We start from the raw sequence: 13,905 nt of genomic DNA, 5'->3' as shown, positions 1-13,905 counted from the left end.
TTTGCCACAATTCTACTTTTTAAAACAATTAAAAGCTTTAGCGTAAAGAGCGAGGGATTGCGGAGTGGACAACTCATTTCATATACGGAGTAATTTCTGTTCGTTTTAAGTTTTAATGTCGCTCCTTACTTTCAGCTAAAAAAATTGTTTTTTTTTATTTAATATCAGTTCAGGGCAATGCGACAATTATTATATATTCTTATTATATCCTTATATCCTTCTTATATTATATCCCTAATGCCGCATTGGGTATTTTTAGTGCCAATAAGCGGTGATAAAGGTGATCTCAGAAAGAAAATCAACATAGTAAAATAATCAGGAGGCTTGAAGTATAATTTTGCAGAATTTCTTCCGTTGTTCCTATCTCTCAGTACGGTTTTTTATTTTCGGCAATTGTCTTAGAAGTTTAAAAACATTGGATACAGCTTTGAGGTGTGACATTGAGAACATGGTCATGAATATAAAATTCTGGCGAACATCTTAAAAGCCTTAAGTTTGGGATCAGGTTGGTTTGAATCTTATATTAGTCAATTTCTTTTCTTTTTTTTGAGGAGGCTACATGCTTCAGTCTTTGCGAAAACTAAACACTCGAAAACAACTAACAAATAAATAAAAAATTTGATATTTTTCAAAATAGACCTAATGTAGAAAATGCTGTTTTAAATCTAAAATCTATAGATATAAGTGAAAATGAGGGCGCAAAACAGGCTTAGATTTGAATAAATTGATCATTTTAGCTCGTTTTCTCAACTAGCCTACTCTTCATTTTTTTCATTTATAACTTAAATAAATTTGATAAATATGTTATGTAAAGCTTAATTCCTTTTGCTCCCTCACTTTACCTTATATTTATAGATTCTTTACAAAAATATATATTTAGCACTTAGCTATCGGGTCATCTGTCAGCCAGGAGTATTGTAGTATTGAGAGTACAAGTATTGTGCGGAAAGATAGTGAAACATGTCCTTAGTTGAATATTGGTTATTGCACTTCATTTTCGTCATTGACAACTGCTGAAATTCTTTTTCTTTCAGAAATAATAGTTCTCATTGGCCGCCAGTGACAGAAATCACTCGCAACCGATTGCAATAATCCATACTCGTTTTGTTGTTGTTTTTGTTTCCTAATATAAAGTATTTGAAACGATATTTTGCCCTGAAGTTCAATTATTCATTCTTCTATTGTATAGTCTACGTGTAATTTCAATGCCAGACATATAGACTCTAAAATACTTAGAATCGGACGAAATGAATTATTTCTCATGATTTGTATTATTTCAGAAGAGCACAGTCAGGTGCCTGTCCAAGATGTCACTCTTCCATCATATGTAGCTGAAAAGGAAGAAACGATTGAAGTGGCTGAAGTATCTACTAGCCAAGTATTTAACTCCAAAATACTGTCAAATCCAGTTTTGCCGGTCGAGCCAATTGCTGATCTAACTGTGCCTACTGCTGTCGTTGTAAGTTTTGTTCCAAGTATCTGTTAATTTAATCATGCATGTAGAGAAGAAGCTGCGGAGAGAAAGTAAATAGATTCCAGAGCGTGTTCTAAGTGCGACAAAAAGTTGTTAATTTTAAATAAAAATTGAATTTTTTGTTCCAAGTAAGAGTGAATTAACTGCTGAAATGGAATTGATATTAAATTTGCATTAACTTTTTGTGAATACGGTTAACTAGCGTATTTAGTGAATTAATTTCTACAAAATCATCATCAAGTTTCGAAAAATGAAGGATAATGATCGAATTTATGAGAATTAATTCCTATCAATTCATTAATACTTTCATTTTCTTCTCATGGCTCATTAAAAACATGCATATTTTGATAATCATTATAATACTTATTAAGGAATTACTTAACAAACCGTTTCTTGTTTGCTGCAAATTTGTATCAAATTTGAAGTAAATACGTGTTAAATTAAAATTTCTGCTGGAAACATACTCCCAGTTGAACTTTTTACTTGTTCATATTGATGACTCCCCTGAAAATACTCGGAACTTGCTTTGGATCCACGAATTTATGCTTCTATTTATTTTCTAGTATTTATCTATTCATTTATGTTTTTATTTTATTTCTTTAGTTTGTTTTCTAATATTTTTAATGTATGACAAGTATCATCTTGTAGGGGTACCATTCCAGTTTTTTTTAGTAATGGTGTCGATGAACATAGCTAGATTCTCAAACTGTTTTGGCAATACGGAACACCAGCTGACAAAGTATCGTTGTTTAAAATTCTCTCCAAAACTCTTTCCTCCTGTGAAATAAGGAGTGGCTGAATTGTATAAAAAAAACTTATTTGGTTATGTTTACCCCCTCCAACTCCCTTGAAAATACTCGGAACTTGCTTTGGATCCACGAATTTATGCTTCTATTTATTTTCTTGTATTTATCTATTCATTTATGTTTTTTATTTTATTTCTTTATTGAGTTTTCTAATATTTTTAATGTATGACAAGTATCATCTTGTAGGGGTACCATTCCAGTTTTTTTTTAGTATTGGTGTGGATGAACATAGCTAGATTCTCAAACTGTTTTGGCAATACGGAACACCAACTGACAAAGTATCGTTGTTTAAAATTCTCCCCAAAACTCTTTCCTCCTGTGAAATAAGGCGTGGCTGAATTGTATAAAAAAAACCTATTTGGTTATGTTTACCCCCTCCATTTTATTGACCAAATTATTGAAAAGAAATCATTAAAGACAAATCATGTATCCTTAGACTCAGCAATAAAGTTTTTTATACGGTAATATAATCCCCCCTCCCTCCCACAAGAAAAATTGAAGGCGAACTTTTTTTCGGTCCCAGGAAAGACAGAACTGATCCTATTCGTTTGGTGACCCATATAGAGTAACATTTTCCTATGAAAACACCAACTTAGTACTCCTCCCTTTTGAATACCCTGGTCTTTTTGATGAATTAACCTTAGTTTCCACAGTAAATGGTTTATCATAATTTTTTAGGGAAGTAATTGAACTAATAGTAAAAATCATAAAAAAAGAAAGTGTAAAGACCTTTAAAGAGAGGTACTGAATATGCTTTCGTAAACTCTATATTCATGATAAATTAGATAAAAATAGATACGACGCACATTCTTTCTCATTAAAAAAAAGATCAAGTACTTCTTACCAATACAAATCAATTCAGTTGGAAAATATACATTAAAATTGCCAGGGAAGTAACTCATTTACCATCAAGATTTTGAATGGTTTTTCTTTTCTTTTTTTTTCATCTGCACCAGGTTCTTCAAAGTTTAGTTTTTGCACTGAGGGTGGCTTTGCCAAGTAGAAGTTTACAGACTGTTACATGTTGTAAACATAGGGGAGGGGGCAATAATAATTCTGAATTTTGTAATATTTGAATAAGACAGGATCAGATTTTTTGAAACTTTTAGGATTCTTCTTTAAATACGTTCTAAGACCGCACTGGCTATGTATGACGTAAAAAAAAAAAAAAAAAAAAAAAAAAAAAAGTATGAACATAGATCAGAAATCAAGAAGAGGAGGTGATCTTCAGCCAATGGAAGATAAGTAAAATGAAAAGTATGTTTACATAAAACTATGTTTACAGTCGGCTGAAATATCTGCTTTGTCTTTTTGTTTTATTCACTTGCTGCAAATTTTAGTAAACTCCTTTAAGTGGTTTTGTCTTTTTTGTTCTTTTTTGCCGTTTTAATTGATTTTGTGTGATAATTTCTGAATTTACTTACTTATGCTGTGCTTTTTATGCCTCTTGCAATTAAACAATGGAGAGTGAAACAACTGGGTTTGGTGGCCAAGTCCTTGATCATGTTTGGGCATGTTGAATTTACGCCAAATTTTTTAAGCTGGTCATATAGCACAATTTAATTATTTAATGGCTGACAGTTTGACGAGTAGCTCCCATTTGCTTTAAGTTTAGGCATGCAATGTGGTGAGATAGAAGGTCAAACGCTTTTCGAAAATCGATCGCAGCTAGATCAACAAAATGACCCTGGGTCTCAAGCCGAATTAAAATGCGGTCGAAGACTCTTACAAGATATACGGAAGTTCTACACTTTGGTAGTCCTTCTTATTGATATTTGTCTATGGATTCACGAATTTGAGACGACAGGCAGCGGAGTGTGAAAGACTCTGTCACTTTTACAAACCATGGGCATAAGGAAATGGGTCTCAAGTCATCACAGCTGTTTGGGGGAGGGGGGTTCGAAATGACCCGTATGTACGATTTTTTATACTTTGAGGGAAACACACCGGACACAAAGCATTCGTTAATCAAAATGGAGAGTGGGAGAGCAAGGAATAAAGTATATTAATGAATAAGTTTAGGAGGGATCTCGCCAGGAAAAGGTGAGACTCCCGTCTTTGTTTTTCTTAGTTCCTTGTACACGTCGAACTCACTTAATTCAATCAAAACATCTCTGAGGCAATCTCCAAGTAGGGATTGTTTTTCCTGGGAATTCACAAGAGGAAATGTGGTACACATAGAGGTTAGTATACGAAGAAACAGTAAATTATGCTACTGACAGTGTTTTGTAATTTAACAACTTAAGACTTATTGAATAGAAATAGTATTGGAACCTAAGCGAAAGCCCATTTGTGCTGTTTTGACTTGTTTGGGCTAGATTGGGACAGCATGGAATGAGTGCTTAGTCTGAATCTAAGTTCGCTCAAAGCAGAATCTACTCCATTTGATGTTGCATAATTTTGTGCGTTTAATGGATCCACTTTCCCGTTTACTTCCACCACAGAAACTGTCTATATTTTTTTTTTTACTCTTTTTAACTATGTATTAACTATTGTAACCATTACCTAACGTTTTTAACTATTTCAACTTACTAATCTTTTTTATTAGGTCATTAGTTTTTAATTTTCTTAGAGGTACAATTTATATAACTAAGCACTGATCTATTAACTTAAGCACTGACACTAAAAAGTCCAACGTGAATTTTTATTAAATAGGCTATTAAATACACGCTTTACCTCCTACCTCTTAAAGGTTCACATTAATAGGTTTATCCTAAGTCCATTATTAGATATTAAATACGGAAGAAAGGTTAGATTTGTGAAATTTTTTAGCAAAAATTATTAAAACAGAGGCAAACATTATTCTAGTCCCCAATTGTAAATATACCTCAAGTTTATTGTAACTAAGAGTGTTTGGTCTGAATCTAAGCTCCCCCTAAGCAGAATCTGCTCCATCATTAGGCTCCATCTTTTTTTTGCGTCAACTAATTATCCTTTTAACATAAAGATACTATTTATCAATGCATCAATATATGCAAGACTAAAATAGGCAGACTTTGAAATAAACATAATCTCTTCGAACATCACGATATATACGAAGATACAAGTAAATTTGATTATAAATGACATTAACAACAATGAAACACAGACGGTTTCTTGGCTAAGAATTATTATTCTGAGCAAATATGCAAAATTGCCAGGAAATATGGCCATTTTAATATTAATAGTCAAAAGCAAACAGTTCGTGGTAACGAACTGTAGTAAGGAGTGACCCGGCTCAATAGTAACCGAAACTCTAAAAAATGGAATTTTGATACCAATCGTTACATAAAAAAGATGCATTTTAATGCTGATTATAAATATATAACTTTCATCAAGATTAGTCTTACCTATCAAAAGTCACGAGCCTGAGAACAATTTCCCTCATTTTAGAAAATAGGAGAAAACACCCTCTAAAAGTCATACAATCTTAACGAAAATCACACCATGAGATTCAGCGTATCAGAGAACCTTATTGTAGAAGTTTTAAGCTCCTATCTACAAAAATGAGGAATTTTACATTTTTTTGCCAGAAGACAAATCACGGATGTTTTTATTTTTTTATTTTTTTGTTTTTTTTTTGTTTTTTTCCCAGGTGTGATCATATCGAGCCAGTGGTCCTAGGATGCCGCGAGAGGGCTCATTCTTACGGAAATTAAAAGTTTTAGTGCCCTTTTTAAGTGACCAAAAAATCGGAGGACACCTTGGCCCCCTCCCACGCTCGTTTTTCCCCAAAGTCACCAGATCAAAATTCTGAGATAGCCATTTTATTCACCATAGTCGAATAACCTAATAACTATGTCATTGGGGACGACTTATTCCCCCGCAGTCCCCGTGGGAGGGGTTGCAAGTTACAAACTTTGACCTGTGTATATATAGTAATGGTTACTGGGAAGTGTACGGACGTTTTCGGGGGGACTTTTTTGGCTTGGGAGGGAGAGTTGAGGTGGGGAGGGGGTTACGTGGGAGGATCATTCCATGGAAAAACTTCTAATGAGGGAAGAGACTTCCAATGATTTTTTAGCATTACTTAAAAAAACAGGGAAAAAATAAATATGAAAAGTTTTTTCTACTGAAAGTGATGAGCAGCATTAAAACTTAAGACGAACAGAAATTATTGCGCATAGGAGGGGTTTACCTCCTCGTAATACCTTGCTCTTAACGCTAAAGTATTATTAGTAATTCAACTATTTATTCTACGGCCTTTGTGATTCAAGGGTCATTCTTAAGGAATTGGGACAGAATTCAAGCTTTAGTGTAAAGAGCGAGGTATCGACTAAGGGTGAATTCCCTCATATACGCAGTAAAAATATACGAATATAGAAGTTCATTACGTAAGTTAATTCGTAAATTACGTATATTTTTACTAATGACAATGCTCGTAAAAAAATTAAAATTTCTAGTTGCCTTTTTATATTATCAAAAAATTGGAGGGCAACTAGGCTTCCTCCCTCTCTGCTTTTTTCTCAAATCTTCCGATTAAAACTATGAGAAAGCCATTTAGCCAAAAAAAAAACAATATGCAAATGTGGTTTAATTATTTATGTGCGGAGAGCCAAGATCAAAACATTAATTAAAAACGTTCGTATCCTTAAGAATCAGTCACTGAAATAACCATTGTTGGGGAGGATAAACTTAAAGCAAGGAAAGGTGCCTCTTCCACAGAGGTTGTTGAGTTTCTTGTGGTCCTAAAGCCATTGGATCGCAAATCTGCTATTTCTATTAAAAAATCGAATGCGTGTCGTCAGTTTGCAAGTTCATGTCTCTTCAGTACAAGACCGTTTTTGCCGACAGCGGTCAAGCCAACGACTGCTCACCCACTGCAGTACAAAAAGCATTCCCAGGAAAAGGAGCTACAACCACCAGCCCCCCCCCCTAAAAAAAAAGCCAAAAAGGGGGAAGATATTCAGTAAAGGCCTAATCAATTACCTTGCTTGGTCGTTACCAGTTTAAATGATAACTGGCAAAAAGTATGAAACACCGCGTTTGAGCCCTAAGATAAACCTTGTCTATTGCCGGGAAGACCTTGATTACAAACTGTTGCAACACAGTAGAAAAAGACCCCAAGCACCGTCCTCCACTTTACATGTAACCATCTTAGTAGACAAAAAGAAGGACAAAAGTGGCATATCTAGTTTTCGTTTGGCCTTTGCCGTAGTAAATTTCACCCGACAGGACTAATTTTCTACCGGCATGTCTCAGACAAACTGCTTTAAATAGGCGTTTAATTCATTTTTCTATCCACCTTACATTCAGCTCAACAAAAATTATTTCTTTCAGTTTTTTTTCTCAAAATTTGAAAAATTGCAGATACGACCTTCTTGATATAAATTACCGAAATACAACTAGAAGAGACAACAACAAGAAATGTTATTACAAAAAAAAAGAAAAAATAATAAATTATTGCACGGCAGTACAGACTTCTGATGCAACAAAAGCCTAAAATTATGCTGATGTGAATATCAACTATGAGAATCCAAAGGGGGTAAGTTATCTAAGAAAATAAATAACTTAACAATTTTGTGTTTTCGATTGTTATTAACGGATTATAGTTTAAAAGTTTTCTCTGGGTTTCAGGACAAGAAAAATGCGATCCTGATGTCAAAAAAAAGAAAAAAAAATACAAGTTTTTTCAACTGAAAGTAAGGAGCGACATTAAAACTTAAAACAAACAGAAATTTATGTTCGTTTTAAGTTTGGCTTAATTATTTATGTTCGGAGAGCCAAGATCAAAACATGGATTAATAAAAAAACGTCCAGAAATTAAATAAAAGCACAAGTTTTTTTTTAAATGAAAGTAAGGAGCGACATTAAAGATTAGAACGAACATAAATTACTCCGTATATGATAGGGGCTTTTCCTCCTCAACCCCCCACTCTTTACGCTAAAGTTTTTGACTGTTTTAAGAAGTAGAGTTAAGAGAAAGAATCGAACTTTAGCGTAAAGAGCGGGGCGTTGAGGAGGAAAAGCCCCTTTCATATACGGAGTAATTTCTGTTCGTTTTAAGTTTTAATGTCGCTCCTTACTTTCTTTTTAAAAAACTTGTTTTTTTTATTTAATACCACTAAAAAGCGTATACAAAGTAATGCTAGACAGTGTTGTATCTAAATTTCGCCTATATCAGTATAACATTATTGCTATCAATCGATGATTTATTGTCTCTACTGTATCAGAAGTCTTTATTGCCACATGATAATTTTCTTTCCATGTTCGATAACAATTTGGGTTGGAATAATTTTAGATTTCAAAAATTGGGGATGGGGGTGAAGAGTGAAACTTTAAAGAGATTGAGGGGGGGAAGAAAAAAGTTTTTGGCTGTGTTGTCCCCGGGTGACTTGGTGCTTGTGTTTTTCTACTTTCCTAATAGTATTTCAATGCGCACAATCTTTCTCTTTATCACTCTTGTTTTTTCTTTTAGTTATGTTTTTTTTTACCTTTTTTTATCAACATGATTGGATTGTCCTAGATATGAAGTACTAGCAAAATTAATGAACTTGTGAAGGTTTTGATAGTCCAGGTTGCAAGAATAGGTTTTAAATTTAATATTAAGAAGACCGAAGTCGCTTAGAATTGAAACAAATGAGGGTGATAAGGTGATGTTAGGTAATGAGAAGCTTAATCAAGGGAATAGCTTCACTGTGAAGATGTGAAAAGTAGAATAGCCATATAAAAAGTTATTTTTTTCGCATTTGGAAAAGCTTTGGAAGAATATGAAAATATTAAAGGTCTGCACATTGAAAGCCATGGTAATGAAAAGGGTTAGGTAAGACCCTGAAACATGGATGCTTTGAAAGGTCGAGAAAGATTTGTTTAATGTTCTCCAGATCGATTGTCGAAGATCGTTTGAGGTCTATATTTGACTGATCGTATGTTTAGTAATAAGATATTTGGAAAATTTGGTGCCATCCCAATTTCTAGGAATATAGTTCAAGAAAGTATAAGATGGCTGGGAAAAATTTAATGGATGATGGATATTGCCTAGCCTGAGATTGCTTATTTTGGCTTTATTTGTGGGACCAAACAAAAAGCAGGTCATCCCCGAACTAGGTCCGAAGAGGCTATAAAAAACGATTTAAAGGAAATTTGAACTCTATTGCTGGAGATCAAGAATGAAGCTTTGAACTGATAGGTATGGAAGAGGAGCAGGCGTAATTGCGTGGGCGTGGTAGAGCAAAGATATATTTGATAAAGTAGTAAGAGGAATTTAAAGTTTTTCTTGTGTTCATATTTTTCTTTTTTCTAGTACTTTTTGAACGATAAAAATTATCTCTTGGTTTTTCTAGTTCCCTGCTGCAATTCTTCAAATTCGGCCTCAATTTCCTAGATACGCTAATCAAAGTTCGCCATTCGTTCAGCCGAGGTTTTCCCATTCAAAAAATCCTGCACAGTGTAAGTTTAAATTTTTTTTGTAATGTTAAAAAAAATGATGGATAATTAAATACTCACTTGAGGAAAGAACAGAACATTGACCTAGCAGACATCAGTCACCACGGACCCTTTTACACCTCATTTGGCGCAAATATTTAAAATGTGTTTGATTAATGATAGGCTAACGAGTCCTGACAATTCTTTACAGAAAATAAATAAATAATAAATTTTAAATAATAAAAGTAAATAGTTTTTTTCTAAATAATAAAAAAACTAGTTTTTTTAACTGAAAGTAAGGACATTAGTTTTAACCGACATTAAAACTTAAAACGAACAGAAATTACTCCGCATATGAAAGGGGCTGTTCCCTTCTCAACGCCCCGCTCTTTACGCTAATGTTTGACTCTTTCTCTAAATTCTATTTTATTAAACAATAAAAAACTTTAGCGTAAAGAACGGGGCATTGAGAAGCGAACAGCCCCTTTCATACACGGAGTAATTTCTGTTCGTTTAAGTTTTAATTTCGCTACTTACTTTCAGTTAAAAAAACTAGATTTTTTTTTATTTAATTTCTGAACATTTTTTGAATTAATGCTTGTTTGATTTTGGCTCTCCGCACATAAATTATTAAAAGAAAATTTGCATATTAATTCTTTCTTTTGGCTAAATGGCTTTCTCTTAGTTTTGATCAGACAATTTTGAGAGAAATGGGGTGGGGGAGGCTTAGTTGCAATCCAATTTTTTGTTTACATAAAAAGGAACTTAACTTACGGTTAGCTTAACTTAAAGGTTGCTTAAAAACGAAAGTTTTTATTAGTAAAAAATACACGTAACTTAAGAATTAAGTTACGCAACGAACTTCTATATTCGTATATTTTTATTATGTATATGAGGGGGTTTGTCCCCTCATTAATACCTCGTTTTTTACGCTAAAGCTAAAATTTTGTCCCAATTCTTTAAGAATGACCCCTGAATCAGAAAGGCTGTAGAATAAATAGTTGAAATTACGAAAAATACTTTAACGTAAAGAGCGAGGTATTTTGGAGAACACCTCGCTGGTGTTAGAGGAACCATATGCTATGGTTCGAAGAACCATATGCGTAATAATCTCTGTTCGTTTGAAGTTTTAATGCTGCTCCTTATTTTCAGTTGAAAAAACTTTTTCATATTTTTTTTTTCATTGTTTTTTTTTTTTATAATACTAGAAAATCCTAAGCACCGCCTTCATTGAATTTCTATTCCCCCATTACATACCCCTCCATATAAAGATCTTCTCACATAGCCCCTCCCCTCAACCCCCCCCCCCCTCAAAAAAAGTAAAAAAATCTCCCTAAAAACGTCTGTACACTTACCAATAACCATTACTGTATGCAAACACTGGTCAAAGTTTGTAACTTGTCAACCCTCCCCTGGGGACTTTGGGGGCTTAAGTCATCCCTAAAGACATAGTTCTTATGTTCTTCGACTATGTTGAACAAAATGTCAATCTCAAAATTTTGCTCTGTTGAATTTAGGGTAAAATGAGGATGGGAGGAGGCCTATGCGCCATCTAATTTTTTGGTCATTTAAAAAAGGCACTAGAACTTTTCATTTCCGTTAGACTGAGCCCTCTTGCAAAATTCTAGGACCATTTGGTCGAAACGGTGACCCCTGGAAAAAACAGAAAAAAAAAAAATAAATAAATAAACACGCACCCGTGATTCGTTCGTCTGGCACAAAAATACGAAATTCCACATTTTTGTAGATAGAAGTTTGAAACCGTTACAGGAAGGTTTCCTGATACGCTGAATACGATGGTGTGATTTTCGTTAAGATTTCATGACTCTTAGGGATGTTTCACCCTATTTTCCAAAATAAGGCAAATTTTTTCAGGCCCGTAACTTTTGATGATTAAGACTAAATTTGATGAAACTTATATATTTTAAATCAAAATAAAAATCCAATTCTTTTAATATATCTTTTAGTATAAAAATTCCATTTTTTAGAGTTTCATTTACTATTGAGCCGGGTCGCTCCTTACTACAATTAAACAAAAAAAAACAAGTTTTTTTTAAATGAAAGTAAGGAGCGACATTAAAACTTAAAACGAACAGAAATTAATCCGTATATGAAAGGGGCTTTTTCTCCTCAACGCCCCGCTCTTTACGCTAAAGTTTAACTCTTTCTCTTAACTCTACTTTTTAAAACAGTAAAAAACTTTATTGTAAAGAGTGGAGCGTTGAGGAGGAAAAGCCCCTTTCATATACGGAGTAATTTCTGTTCGCTTTAAGTTTTAATGTCGCTCCTTACTTTCATTTAAAAAAACTTGTTTTTTTATATTTAATTTCTGGACGTTTTTGAATTAATGTATGTTTTGATCTTGCCTCTCCGCACATAAATAATTAAAACGGAATTTGCATATTAATTTTTTTTTGGCTAAATGGCTTTTTCATAGTTTTAATCGGAAGATTTTGAGAAAAAAAAGGAGCGAGGGAAGAGGCCAAGTTGCCCTCCAAGTTTTTGATTACTTAAAAAGGTATTAACTTTAAATTTTTTACGAACGTTGTCATTAGTAAAAAATATACATAACTTACGAATTAACTTACGAACTTCTGTATTCGTATGTTCTTATTGCGTATATGAGGGGGCTCGCCCCTCGTCGATACCTCGCTCTTTACACTAAAGCTTAAATTGTTTCCCAATTCCTTAAGAATGACCCCTGAATCACAAAAGCCGTAGAATAAGTAGCTTTAATTACTAAAAATACTTTAGCGTAAAGAGCGAGGTATTACGAGGAGATAAACCCCTCATATGCGTTATAATGTCTTTTCGTTTTCAGTTTCAATGCTGCTCCTTTCTTTCAGTAGAAAAAACTTTTCATATTTATTTTTTCATTGTTTTTATAAATAATGCTAGAAAATCCTGCTCCCCCTCCATTGAAAGTCTCTTCTCCCATGAGAAGTTCCTCCATGGAAAGATCCTCCCACGTTAACCTTCCCCCCCAACTCCCTCCCAACCAAAAAAATCTCCCTGAAAACGTCTGTACACTTCCCAGTAACCATTACTATATGTAAACACAGGTCAAAGTTTGTAAAATGCAGCCCTTCCCACGGGGACTGCGGGGGAGTAAGTCGTCCCCAAAGACATAGTTATTAGGGTCTTTCGACTATGGCGAATAAAATGGCTATCTCAGAATTTTGATCCGGTGAGTTTTGGGAAAAATGAGCGTGGGAGGAGGTCCAGGTGCCCTCCAATTCTTTTGGTCACTTAAAAAGGGCACTAGAACTTGTAATTTACGTTAGAATGAGCCCTTTCGTGACATTCTAGGACCACTGAGTCAATACGATCATCCCTGGAATAAAAAAAAAACAAATAAACAAATAAACACGCATCCGTGATTTGTCTTCTGGCAAAAAATGCGATATTCCACATTTTTGTAGGTAGGGGCTTGAAACTTCTACTATAGGGTTCTCTGATACGGTGAATCTGATGGTGTGATTTTCGTTAAGGTCGTATGAATTTTAGAGGGTATTTACACCTATTTTCTAAAATGAGGCAAATTTTCTCAGGCTCGTAACTTTTGATGGTTAAGACTAATCTTGATGAAACTTATATATTTAAAATCAGCACACATTCCAACAACAGTTGGAATACGTTTCTTTTGATGTAACTATAGGTATCAAAATTCCAGTTTTTAGAGTTTCATTTACTATTGAGCCGGGTCGCTCCTTACTACAGTTCGTTACCACGAACTGTTTGATTGGTCACCACAAACTGTTTGATAAAACTTTGTAATGCAGCTGAAGCTTGGATATATACTACTTCTGCTATAATACGAAGTTGGACATGCTACTTCTGTGTATATGGTATTCACTATAGAACCAAGCTACCTTAGGCTAACAATGCTTCACATGTTCCTCCTCCGACCCTATCTATTCAAAACCCCACTCTACCCCTCACATTTAGTCATAATTTCCTTTAATTTTTTTTTTATAACCGGTCCTTGCCTCATTCTGTGACAACCTACTTCTATGCACAATCTTTCTATGTACAATCTTTGGCAATCTATCATCCTTAATCATGTTTTATATAATTCGCTAATGCTCGTAGCTTTTAGCTTTGGAAAACAACCACATGACATTACACAAGGGGTACCTAAGGCCATCCTACCTAGTGAGGATTTCGCACTATAGATAGATAGATAGATAGATTTTTTCACACGAAAGCTCAATTGGGCCATGATGACATTCACAAAACAAGCGAAAAAAATACAGCAACAAACATAAACTGAAAAGAAAT

General features: G+C 34.0%; 1 protein-coding gene across 1 annotated transcript in view; it reads left to right on the top strand.

The window, feature by feature from the left end:
- LOC136026312 (eukaryotic translation initiation factor 4 gamma 3-like) overlaps positions 1-13,905 on the top strand; it is a 131,084-nt gene that overhangs the window by 51,549 nt on the left and 65,630 nt on the right. The window contains exons 6-7 of the mRNA XM_065702733.1: positions 1,281-1,459; positions 9,543-9,648. Of these exons, the coding sequence (XP_065558805.1) occupies positions 1,281-1,459; positions 9,543-9,648 (285 nt within the window). The remainder of the gene's footprint in view (positions 1-1,280; positions 1,460-9,542; positions 9,649-13,905) is intronic.

Source organism: Artemia franciscana, chromosome 4 (assembly GCF_032884065.1).
Source record: "Artemia franciscana chromosome 4, ASM3288406v1, whole genome shotgun sequence".
In the NCBI taxonomy this organism is placed as follows: Eukaryota; Metazoa; Arthropoda; class Branchiopoda; order Anostraca; family Artemiidae; genus Artemia; species Artemia franciscana.
This window is presented reverse-complemented; position numbering and strand designations above follow the sequence as displayed.